Source organism: Pezoporus flaviventris, unplaced genomic scaffold, assembly GCF_033815535.1.
Source record: "Pezoporus flaviventris isolate CSIRO_AGI_PZ_B2104156 unplaced genomic scaffold, CSIRO_AGI_Pfla_v1 ptg000083l, whole genome shotgun sequence".
Lineage (NCBI taxonomy): Eukaryota > Metazoa > Chordata > Aves > Psittaciformes > Psittacidae > Pezoporus > Pezoporus flaviventris.
In genome coordinates, this window is record NW_026892631.1 from 3752602 (window position 1) to 3766070 (window position 13469).

Consider the following 13469-nt stretch of genomic DNA (forward strand, 5'->3'; position numbering starts at 1 on the left):
TGGCCCTAAATACGAGAAAGGAAGTTATGATGCAAGGTAGGTGGAGTACAGTAGGAAGCACCATGGGATTGTTCAGATTATTCCTGGTCTATATAAAGCACAGCTCTTTTCCCTTTCAATTGTATCACAGGACAAAACAAGACTGAGCCTTTACTCTAAAAGGCATGGTAGTTTCTGCTTGTATAGATGATTTTAAAGGTAAGTTTATTACGTATTTGTATTTTATTCTTGGTGAAAATGTATGTTTTGAGTGCTGGAAAAACCTGACATCTGTGTGCACTTCGGGGAGGATGGGAGAAATAGCTGGAAACAGCAAAGAGAAAGGCTTCCCCTCCCCTCCTTTTTCTCCCTCTTATCCTTAATGTAGAGAGAACAGAATGAAAGCCATCTGCTTTTGATACACGCTAGATAAACTGGGCAAAATGCTATAGCACAAGCACCACATTAGGTCTCACTATCAGACGGACATCTGAATCATCACTAGGGGAATCTGAAGAACTGCAAGGAAAACGAGAGTTCTGACCAAGCATTGTTACCATCCAAAATTAACAGATGTAGGTTTTCAATCCTTCTAGCTCATGGACTGCAGCCTCAAAGGCAGAGCTCAGTGCTTCAGTTAAGACTTGCAAATGAGGAAGATGTGATTACTATCTTTCTGCCAAACCTCATGGAAAAATCATCGTTCTCTTGGTTTAGCCATTTTGATTTTGTGAAATCAGGCACAGCTCAGGACTGGTAAATACAGGATTCCTAAGCTCCCCTCTTTCAGTAGGGTATTAGGCACAAGACCATTAAGAATAGAGCTTCCCAAAGACTTTTGAACCCAAGTTACATTTTCCAACTTAATGTATTTCTTCAGTCATAACCACACACAAGAAAAGAGCAAGAGCCTCCTCACAAGCCAGACAGCAGAAATGTCTATGCAAACAAAGCTCACTTTTTGGATGAGCACTAAGCACAGAAGCAACACACTTTACGCTCCATAGCTGAGCTACACATCACTGAAGGAAGGACTGTCTCAATCAAGTGTGGCTCTTAAAGCCACTTCTACTTTTGCACTGCAGGTACCTATTGTAACATCAGCATTAAGGAGAAGAAACTGTTGTAAAAGATGTAGGCCAGTTTGTTTGTTTGTTAAGATACATAAACTAAACTGGTTTCAGTAACATATGTAAGAAACCACAGCCTTTTACTGAGCATCCCACATTTGCCAGCACATCATGTACAGCTCATTCTGCTCAGACCTGAATCCACACTTGGAATTGCACCAATTTAGTTTAACAACTACAGGAATTCAGGGTAAACAAACCCTGAATACATTCTTCATATTGTTCCACACAGCAGCACGTTCACAGATCTCTTCCCATTGAAGTTCCTTACCTCCTATATTCTCCCCCCTCCCAGTACTCTTCCCCTTTATCCTCAAATCCCTCCTTGTGGCTCCTTAGAACCATTGAGTTTGCACTGCTGGACACACCACCGAAAGCTGCTGCAAGCTGACTGGCAGAATCATGCCTTTACGTGGTGTTTGGACTTGTACTGTTGGTGTCCTACTTGGAGCTCACCCCTCCTCCTCCCTAGAGTCAGGGAAGGAGAACTGGGTCTTCGGAGGCTTGCCCCTTCAGGCAGACTCTGCCTCACTTTCTGCATTCAGCACTGAGTTATAAACACTTGGTACACAAGGAGAAAGCAATTAATATTATTTTACACAGGCAAAAAAATAATACCATATAATTCTTCCAGTAGGTACTATGCTCTGGAAAAGGGTAACAGTCTGACTCGTACAACATAACCACAGGGGTTTACACTTACTCATCCTCCCATTCTTCAGTACAGCAGCACATGTTGCACCCAAGAAGAGCCTTAAGCCACAGCAACATCCAAGCATAATGTGTAGGGTTATGAACTCAAACTTAGGCCTGAATCATCTCAATGTGCGGTACTTGCGTCAAACACAGGGACAGTCTTTGCATTAAAAAAAACAAACCACACAACAACAAAAACAACCAAAAAACCTACTAAATAAAGGAATATATAAAGAAAGAAACTAAGCTGCTCTTGCTGCTCTTCAGCTTTGCTCCCCCCCCCCCCTCCCCGAGAATAAGCCTTCCTGTTCTCTTAGCCTCCTGAACGGCTAGAGGCCAGTAGAAAGCCACACAAAGTGCTCCCTGTCAAGACACTTGAGAATTACACCTCTCAAAACAGTCCCTTACGATGCAGGTATATTCTGACAATGAAAAGAACACCTTGTATTTGTCCTGGTAATCAAAAGAGAACTGGTACAACCCAGGATCCTTCACAGCAAAAAGCAAAGTTACACCCACATCAGGGCTGAAAGCATATTTAACACAACCTACATGTCAATAAAATAGGCTGGCTATCGCAGCCAGCTGGCACCTTACCACCCACACCACACCACCCACTGCCTACGACACCAACTCTTCACTGGCTTTAAAAAACACTCATTTTCTGCCTTTCCAGCCAACATATAATCATCTCACCAACAAAAAGACGATCAACATTCACACCAGGAAGCACTCGACCTCAGCGCACGAGCACATGCAAGTCAAATCCACATTTAGCATGTAACAAGTGCCTGACCTGTCACACAGCAAGCAAGTTATTACCTTCTATTCATGAGCCACAGGGGGATGTGCTGGGAGCACCCATGGGAGAGGTAGAGTAGTGAAGTAGGAAAGAGGATTTTTCTTTTTCTTGAGTCAATGTCTAAGTTAAGATTATAGAACATAAACTTTGTGATTTAATAGCAACACAAATCAAGTCAGAATAAAGAAGTGTGGAACACCAGTTTACTCCAATCCCAGCAACTTCACAGAGCCCAGTGCCAAACACTTTTGAAAATACTACTCCTTCTATCATGTTATTCAGTCCTCCAGGAAAATAGCTGCCAAAATGTGTGTCCTACCTCCACGAAACAGATCTATAACAAACCAAAACACTTACGATGTGCACAGGTAAGTCAGAGGACACACCATTTCTGGCACCCAAAACAATGACACATGTTTAACCACACAGGTAATTGCAGCGTGAGGAAGTCACAGGATGCACTGTTTGGGCTGTTCTGTGATACAGGCTGAGCAGTCTGGTATCCTGAAGTGCATTACTACAATGCAAAACCACAGGTTGGTATCTCCTTCATGCTGCAACCTCAGAACATACTGTTCAGCCATCTACCTTCACAACAAGGGAAAAAGAAACACTCAAAGCAGGAATTTCAGACCAAGAACAGTTTGTGTGCTTCTCGGCTTTCAAGATCAGCTCTGGCTTCCTATATACTTGCCTCCAGGAAGCAGACGCTTCCTACTGTATGAGCTTCTCTATCTCACCATGATAAATGTATGTTTGTATTACTCCAGCTTAATCATCCCAGTGAGTGAGAATACCCAAATATGGTGAAGAAAATCCCCTCTATTACCGTCTCCAGACAATATGGAGGTTAAGGAAAGCGTAAAATATCATCTGACTGTTACAGCTTAGCTGACCTAAGTGGTGAGCTGACAGAGGTAAGCCATACTCTTCCCAAATCCCACCCCATTATGTCCAACTGTGCAGCCACATGGCATATCACTTCCACCATATAAACCTTTTGGATGCTTTTTGCCTTTCATGTAGGTAGCATTTCCACCCAGTCAGCTATCATCCAACTCCTTGCTAAATTCAAGGGGAAGCTACAAAAGACACATGGCTTTGGGTGGGGATGAAAACCAAAGGAACAAGACCATCCATTTAGGCAGCATCCTATTATTAAATTAATTAGGTGTAATGTCACACCACACTTTTGCAGAAAGGTATCTCTCTCCTACCCACCACTAGTTCTGGGTGGGAACTCCTCTTGCAATGGAAGTGTACCTTGGAGAATAACCTTTGCTTGTCAGACACAGATGACTGCCAGTACACTAAGAGCAGCCCGTGCATGGCAATGCAAGCAGTCAACAGCCACCAGCAATGCCAAAGGAAACCAGCACAAAATGCCTATGCTTGGTGATCATATCTGTTTGACAACAGCTGAAGTTATTCAATGCCATAAAGAAAGCGTTTTTGTGCTACGCTTCTGGGCTGCAAACACACAGGAAGTCATTAGTAACCGTGCAGATACTGATTACATTCAACTGACTCAGAAGACACATTGAGCTTTTGCACCTAAACAGATGGATCTTCTTTGGAATTTTGCAAGTTAAAAAAGACCAGTGGAGCTGTTCCAACACTGGAAGCAATGGATGGTCAGATGGTCTTCATAAACCACGTTATAATGGGATATGTAAAACAAGTACAGCAGAACTGGGAAGGAGAAATCTTTCCCCCTCAGTACGCCTATTATCCCACCAAGCACCCCACTTGATTTAACCTTTGCTCCTGTCACATGGAGCTCTACATCCTTTAACTTTCATCAGGAAACATTCAGCTACTCTAACAGGAGCTGCAGAAGGGTGGCAGATTGTATCAGTCTGTCAGGTTTTATTTAAGTGCTGCTTACTCCCCAGCACTTATTCTAAGCAATATCGGGTTTTACAGAGACACACCAGTTGAGAAGTAAAAGAAGGGAGAGCAGTTCATCGGAGAGAGGCGGCAGGCTTGCTGGGTGGCTCTGCATGTTGTCACCGCCAAAGTCATGACTGTAATCTTCACAGACGGTCTTGTATGAAATAGTGGTCACTGAGGGGATACCACAGCTCTTTTAATTAAACACAATAGTTTAATCAAATCAACATTTATACTATGCTGGGCTCCTCAACAGGCTTTTTTTGCCCAAGAAGTCCAGATATTGTCCCCCTTTTGCCTGTTACTATTTGGCCAGTCATTCAGCTTCCCTGGAGGCTGAAAACTTCTTTCTCTAACCCAACTTCCCTAAATGCTATTTGCAAGAGAAGCGCTCTAAATAACAATGGTTTTGTGCAACACTGGTAAATCACACAGCAGAAAAGGCCTCATGGGCAAGACCTACATACAACAGCATAGGAATAACGATGCAGAGGCAAGAAGCGTGCAGCGCTGTTTCCATAGCTTCCCCACACAAACCTTTACTTGTAGTAAAATGTATTCTCAAAAGGCTGGAAGACACAGCATGGCTATCATTGATAAAGTGGCTATGGGGCCGCATGACAAACAGGCAACGCTCTTCAGAAGCACAGCTCGTCAAGACCCATGGCAGGGTTGCTTTGTCAGGGTTGATATTTCACAAGAGAGCTTTGTGGCATTCTCCAAGGAGGTCTGGAGTATTTTGCCTGGCCCCTACGCACCCTGCCTTTCACAACTCAGCAACACCTCCCTCCCTCTCTTGCAGACAGAAATCAGTCGCATTCCCTGCTGTGTCAGCTTTTCCTGAACACTTCATTATGTTGAAAGACAGACAGTCTTACTACACCTCAGAACCTCTAACAGATTGTGGGAATCCCATCCTTTACAGGCTCTTCCCAGGCCTGGGATGCCCAAAGAGGGCAAGATGGCTTCACTTCCCTGAGGAAGTCAGTACAGAAGCCATCAATCACTGCTCTGCACAGCCCAGATACTGATCTAGGTGAGGCTCTGCATTCAGGGTAGCAAACACTTATGTAAGATGGAGAGCAGGCTGAAAAAAGGTGTTTGCACACACTTCAAAAAGGAAAACAACACGCCAGACAAGCCACCACTCTCAGGCATTAAGGGAATTACCATCAAGTTATAACTGAGCACTGGTATGACAAACAGCTCAATAAAAAGCCCAGCAACTGGGCGTAAAGCCTTCCTGGATTCCCCAACATTGGACATTTTCAAGATTCAAATGGACAGGGTGTTGGGACATGAGATTTTTGCCTAGAAAGGTTGGAGCAGACGATACCAGGGGTCCCATCCAACCCAGTATTCTGTGATTGTATGGTTTCTGCTGCCAGCTCAGCCACTTTACACAAATTCAACTTCATCCAGCACAACTAAGGAACATTGGGGTAAGAACCCTACTTGTCTTACTGAAGAGGCTTCTGGCTAATGAAACCCAAGAAGGGGACAGTAACCTTGCAGAAGGACAAGCCTTGACACCTTGAGAACGCAAGAGGGACACTACACCAATGCTTACGTGTAGTCTTCTAGCTCCTTATCTGCAAGGCCCTCAACACATTCACAGACTGGCAGGCTGCGGCTCCACTGGAGTACCAGAGCACAGGGGTGGTTTGGTGCAGCACAGAGCTCAAGTAGAGTAACAACAGCATTAAAAAAGAACCTGCTGAAGAACTAAGAAAACATGGATTTTCCTCTTTTAAATGACAGAATGAAATTGAAGGCAAGAAGACGTGATTCCAGGGACTCTTCCTTAGCTTTCAATTTAAAGAAACAATGGGATTTAACATTCCATTGCAATAGAGGAAAATAAGTAATCTAAGCTTAGATCTAAATTGCTCCTTAAGCAGTTAAGCCTCAAAAAAAAAAAAAGTATCAAAAGACAAGGAAAATCTCTTAAGTTATCTGACAAAAAACTCACATGCTGCTGCTTATATCCAAGATATGCCTTAAGCAGTGCAACAAGAACACTGGCTTTACACATACGTAAAGGATTTCTGAACATGCACTTCTCTGGGGGACCGTTCTCAAGCATGGAGCTGAATGAATTACCACAAAGATTCTCTCTCAATTCACAATTAACCCTAAAAAAGCAGGGGTGCAGGCCATGTAATTACTTTAAGCAAGTTCATTTAATACTTACACTGGATATGGCAGACTTGTGTTACAGCCACACCAGTATGTACCAGTTGTTTTCACTCTACAGGTCTCCCAAATCCCAGGCTGAACTTACCGCATGACCTTTAGCAAGTGGCTTAACCTCCCTGCAGCTTCCACTCACTTTATTAAATGCACTGATCCATAGCAGTTAGTACTTCACAGACCAGATGTTTGGTACTGAATGACTCAAAATAACATCAGAAGCTTTCAAGTCAGCACAGTGAACATGTCCATGGTTTTACTTGAGTTTGGGTACTGTAACTATGGCCCAGATATAATGCAGATAAAGGTCTTCCTGAATCAATCGGCAATAATCAACAGAGCCATGCAGAACAAGGGATAACTGCTGTAATGTTTGACTTTACAAAGTATATGCTTTACTTTGCAAAAGGAAGAAAGATCACATAGAATTAAAGTTAGTAAATAAATAGGTAGGAAGTGTTCCCCTAATTCTCCTTTTAAAATAGATGCCAACAGAAGTCAGGGCACTGCACACAGCCATCTACCAAAGGACTGTATCATATTAAGATGGGGAAGCATCACTCTAGAAGAAATTGGTACAGAAATGATGTTATCATCTCAGTAATAAAATTCTTGGTATTAACACCACAGCAACAAAACCCCCCCTCACCCTTTCTGACACTTCTTTGTGCCTGAAGTCCCACCCTTAAGACACAATTGGGTTCAACATCCACATAATGACACATGATGGCTGTGGTGAAACAAGTGGCAAGGACACATGCATGACTAAGTCTAAACACTAGCAGCAAGATCCAGAACGTTAATGATTAACAAAAAGTTAATAGCAAAAGCAAGGGGAAGAGTGGTTTCTGCCTTTTAACATGTCCAGCATCACAACAGTCATGATTGCTGTCCTGCCTCTGACTGACTCACCATTCCCTCTCCGGGCGTATTTACCCCAAACTACAGCTATCGTTATCTAACACTGTTCTAAACAACACTTCAGGTCTTTCCCGTTCCACAGAAAAGACCTGAAACCTCTAAAACAGTTAAGCAACAGTGACTAAGATAATTAAATACACTTCACATGAGGTCCAGGATCTCTAGTGACCTTTATACACAATATTGTCCAACTACTTGAAGATCAAAAAAGACTTGGCCTGACTCAAAAGTGACTAAGCCGAAAGAAACCAGGCTTAAAGATAATAAAACTGAGAGCAAAGAGAAGAGTTTTATCTGCCCATTACCTCATGAATAAGAGTACCTTCCAGTTTCCAGAGCATTAAGTAAGTTTTTACACTTCACAGGAAGTAAAAGCCTACAGATCAAAAAGATCTGGGGGTTCCCTTTGTTATCAGTAGGAGCACACTAAAGGAAGCAAGAAGTCCTCCTCCAGCTGTGCCATCAAGCCCTAGGAGGTAACTTGAGTCAGTCACCCAGGGGTTACCCAGCTCCCCCTTCAGAGGCTGTACAGCAGGCAAGGCACAACTCTGCCCATAATTAAACAAGCTCAGTAACATGCACAGCGGGAGAGAAAGGAGAGTCCCTGAGGCAGACTACTAACGAGGACAGCGGCTAGACAAATGGAGTACTTTCAAGACAGTTTCTTAATCAATAATTTGAAAGGAATGCTGGGCACATTGCCATTCCACTAGCTTATTCTGCTGAAATAACCTTTATACCTGCCTCTTTTAAAGTTCAACTGACTTGCATGTAAATTAATCCTACAGAGTAGACCTGCTCACTAATAAAGCGGAGATCCCATCTGGCAACACTTGGAAGAAAAGAAGAAAGAAATTACCCACCCATCCCAAACTTTATCACCACATACTAGCCCTCGAAACGGTAAACGCAAGAGCCCCACGAGGCACTCCCACCCTGAACTGTTGAATAGATCAGAAGCAGCATGATCAGCTATTCCCATGGCCTCCACAGCTTGATCTGGTATGAATTTGTAATATTGCCCTTCCCCCATTTGATAAAAGCCATACAAAGAAACAACGATATTTAACATGCCACAGCATAGTGGAACACAAATTGCAGACGGAAGGTTAAGGTATTTAAAAAGTCATCTGAGAAATTAAATACACTTAAAACCATTCCTGGAATAATTCTTCATTGGACAGCAGAAAAAAAAAAAAGGAAAAAAGATGTTGGGTCAACAGGAAAGATAAAAAAAAAGAAGTGCTCTGGGAAATTCAAGGCAGTACTTCCTAATGTGTATAATGATGGTTTGCAAGAGAAGTGCAAGAGGTAGAAGTTTAGAGGGAGGAAAGCTCAGCAGAACCATCACTTAAGCTTTATTCAGCATTCTAGGCAAAGTACTTAAACTCTGAATACCACGTAAAAATGTTCGAATACAATCACAGTGTTACAACTTTCCAATCATTAACATTAAATGGAAATTCAGTTAAAAGAACAGACAACGGATACTAAATACTTCACCAGATGAAGATATAATGCACATGCCCAAAAGAGCTCACAGTCTGAAATCCCACTCATGCAGGCAGACAAGAAAAACACTGTTAATGACCTATAAACCTGATCAGAGCTTAAATAATTAAAAGACTACAGGAAACAGGGCTTTGATCCTAGAGATCGCATCTTGGTATCAGAACAGGCTGTGCAACTCTCCTGGGGGTCAGTTTGTTTATAAACCCATAGCTGCTCATCTTACAAAGTACAAGACGTTTATTTCTGGTCAAATTTCTTTAGTTAAGCTGCAAGAAAAGCGTTTCCCAAGAAAATTTCCCCAAGATGGGCTACTACTACTCCAGTAATTCAGAATCCATATGGCAATTCCAATTAATTACCTAACGGAACAAGCAAAACAGCTTTAATTGTAAGGGTTTGGGGCTGTTTCGTAAGGTTAAAAATACATCAGAAAAAGCAAACAAACATCCACAAAGTAGCAAGAATTCTGCAATGACAATATTCCCTTTAAATCCAGTGCTCACTGGACGTAACAGCTCAGAGCAGACCACTTGGAACAAGGCATTCAGCAGACTTTAGAAGGAAAGCACAGCTCCTTATGGTATCAAAGGTGTATCTTTACACTTAAAGCACAGTTTAACTTGATTAGAAAAGAACACACAGTTACCAGGAAACTTCAGTTTCAGAAATTTAAGTCATTTCTGACGCTAGAAGGCAAAACTAATTTACGAATTTAAGCACTCTCCAGTTTGCCAAGTTAGTCCCCAACCCTAACAACGTATCTGGATCGACCCTGGTCTCAAGGAGGCTCCCAGTAACTACTGCACACAAAACAAACTGCAAAATGGACTCTTCTCTAGTTCAAGGGGGTTTGATCCAAAAACTTCTCTGGGCATTAAAGAGTAGCTCAATCTGTGTTACCTCCCACTGCCTGCAAAAAGCCATTTATCCAGTATGCATAATGATGCAGATTATTTCTCAATGCATGCTTATCTTTAGGGTAATAATGTAAAATAAGGGAGAGAGACCAATTATGCTGCAGAAAAAATATGCTATTTCAGAAAGTGTTTCCAGCTCCTTTTCACCGCTTAACAGTACCAGTCACACTCCCACAAGCGTTCCCAGATGAAAGGTGAGACTTCACACAGCCTGCCAGCATTAACCCTGTTATTACCTTCACCAGCACAGCTACACACAAATTACTTCATATTACACCCTTAAGCAGGCTTTTAATCACATTGTCCTGACATATGGTTACAGCAGCAGTTGAGCCCTGTCTGTCATCACCACAAGGAAAACATTCCCATCTCAGGGCAGTCCCCCCAAGAGCACGGGTAGTCATGCTGCTACAGCAGCTTCCAAGCTTTTCACTGGCAGCTACTCAGAGGTGAAATCCGGGCTGAAATCGTGCATTTGCAGTCACGAGCCCTCCCATGTTGTTTAATCCCTTGTCCATGCTACCTTCGGGAGCACAGGAGAGACAGACCTGGAGCAAAGAGTTAAAAACTTAGAGGGACAATTTGATGTGGAGGGTGGGGAAGAGAATGAGACCTCTTAAGAAGCATTAAGCAAGAAACAAAACATTCTGCAGATGGTTTAGGGCCAGCCTACTACTACAGATAAAGATACTTAAGTCCATGAACACCTCATTACTGCATGAAAGAGCACTAAGATGTCCCACTCCCTCCTTTCTTCAAACCCTCCTCCTCTTCCGACTCCAAACTTCTTCAATCTCTTTACAAAAATAGAAAAGAGAGGGTGGGTGTTTAACTGAAAGATTATGAGGAAATATGCAGAAATACTTTAAAAAGATAATAAGACATTCAGACTTGCTTTTGGCACTGCGTTTTCCACACATTCGTATTCACATTCATGCGAGTATATTTACTATAAAATGCTTTCAAAGTGGCAAGGGGCTGTTACGTGCCCTACAGACAGTGAACCAGAGCACTTCTACAGCACCTTTTGCACTGCTGGAAATCTTATGCCCCTGAAGACTGAGCCAAAAGTCAGGTTTTTGTTTGGTTTGGGGTTTCTTTAAAGCTGAGTTAAAGTTCTAGTATTCATACTACTTATATTTTTCATTCCTTCAGCCACATTCAGCCTTCACAAATCTTTCACTATTCACAGTAAACGCAACGTGAAAAGGCAGTATTCCATCCCTTTATTTACGGGTTAAAACCCAGGATCACCAAGGAGTTAAGTCAAAGAAAAACCTGAGCCACCAAGGCAATGCATACTCCAGAACTTGTCCTGTGATGAGGTAAAACTGCTCCTGCGTTTTTTCTCCTTTATTCTAGCTCAGTGACAAGGAACTGGCCAGCAATAGCATCTCTTGGAGATCTCATTGTAATATGAGAGTGCTTACCTAGCCTGGTTGTGACATGGGTTGAATGAACACCTCGTTACATTTACTGCTTGTTTTTCTAAGTTTTCATAGGCAGACAACACCACAGTTGCACAACACATCGGCTATTTAATCTGTAGTTGGGCTCATATTCTGTCTGTTCCTCCCTCATTAGTTACAACAGTCACCCCTCCTTCTCTAGTGTTCTAGATCCAATTATCGCTCATTATTTCCTCCTAATTGCAGAGGAAGAACCTCACAGGGACAGCAAAACAGGCATCCCTGACACCCATACCCTTCCAGCACAGATTCCCAGTTTCACCTTCCAATCTTCCAGTACAGTTCCTTCCTTGCTTACTTCAGTCAGCTCCTGGAAGAGTTAAACTGAAAACAATCTTTAACAGAAGGGTGCTGTTCAGTGGACCACCTATGCATGTAGAGCTACTGGGTATCGAGTGAAGTAAGGCAGGCTACATAGCCTGGGCCAGGGTGACAAAGAGAACGTTTGAGAATACCTTCAGCTCGGCCTAAACAGGTATTAAACTCACTGGGATTTTCTGTACACATTCCAGTTTCTCAGAACAACAGCGTACCGATCTCATAGGGCATCCCTGCTGGTAAAACCAGGTAGAGGCAGGCATACCTTTTAAGAAAATTAAGTATTTTTTGTCACTACTTTCATATATTTGTGTTGAAAACTAAGCAGAGCTGCTGTGCTATGCTTCCATCCAACTTCAGCTGACAACAACGGTATACTTTGACAATTCATGTTAAAACTCTGAATGGAGGTGGTCCTCCCAGTCCCTTGTGAAAGCCTTAAAACAAGACACTTCCCAAAGCAGGGCAGGTTTAACTCCCGCCACCACCACCTCCTGAAACTCTCCCAGACAAGGATGGGAATACGCACCCCGGAGAGCAAATCATCCCTTTGAACCGTAAACAACATGGACACCATCTTCCTCTTGGATTCCGGGCGCTCGAACGCAAAACCACCATCACCACCCCCCAGGAGGAGGAGGAGAGGCGGCACGGCTCATAACAACTTTCAAGAAGTTGATGCCATTAAATGAAAGAGAATAAAAGCAGGATTCAAAGGAGCTGCCTGCTTACCCCGCGGGGAAACGGCCCCGGCGGGTGCAACCTTATCCCATCCAACCCCGCACCCCCTCGGAGCGGAACAGAGAGGGAAGCTCCCGTGAGCGGAGGGCCCCCCGCGCTGGCTGCTCTCCAGCGGGCCCGTCGAACAAGTTGATCCCGGCATGAGAGAAAGAAAAGGAAGAGCTGAGAGAGAAAAAAAAGCCGGGAGGGGGAGGGGAAGCCCCTGCGCGGCCGCACCGCGGCTGCGGAGCCCGCACTGGGCGGACGGAAGGCCGGAGGGCAGCAGACTCTCTCCCCATCTGCCCTCCACGTCGCCAGGATCCATTTTCCCTCCCGCTGCCCCGCTCCAACTTTCCGCGCCCCAGGGGCGGCCCCCAGGCTCCACCCGCCGCTCCTGAGCCGAGCGCCCCCCGCGGCCCTGCCCTCCCGGGACTCACCGGCATCATCTTGGAACCGAACCGCATGGGGACGGCTCCGCCGCCCGGAGCGGGAGACCGGCGACCGGGGGGGCGGAGGGCCTGTGCTGCTCACCAGGACGCACAGAGGAGGAGACCTGTTGCGGGAGGTGCCGTACCCGGCCTCACCGCCCCGTCCTGCGCTTTGTTCCCACCGGGCGCCGCTGCAGTCGCCCCCGGCTCCGCTCCGAAACTAACCCCGGCCCGGCGAGGAGGAGCCGCCGCGCCCCGCCCGCCGCCCACCCCCGGGAGGGGCCGGCCCGCCTCCTGCCCCCGCCGGGGGGCTCTGCTTCCTTCCCAGGCCGGCGGGGTGGGGGTCAGCGCTCCCGGGGCCGAGATTCTGCGGGGGCCGTGCGGGTGAGCACGGGGTCACCACCCCTAAACTGGCCTCCGGGCACAGCACCGGTCCTTCCCCTCCAGGGGGAGCGTCCCCGGGCAGGCGGGCGGGAAGCGGCTGGCCAAGG

The 13469-nt window shown here is 44.9% G+C and overlaps 1 protein-coding gene across 1 annotated transcript in view; it reads right to left on the reverse strand.

The window, feature by feature from the left end:
• Positions 1-13093, reverse strand: part of TP53BP2 (tumor protein p53 binding protein 2) — a 47725-nt gene extending 34632 nt beyond the window's left edge. The window contains exon 1 of the mRNA XM_061475386.1: positions 12988-13093. Coding sequence (XP_061331370.1) covers positions 12988-13014 — 27 coding nt within the window. The 5' untranslated portion in view covers positions 13015-13093. The remainder of the gene's footprint in view (positions 1-12987) is intronic.
• Positions 13094-13469: the final 376 nt, after the last annotated feature.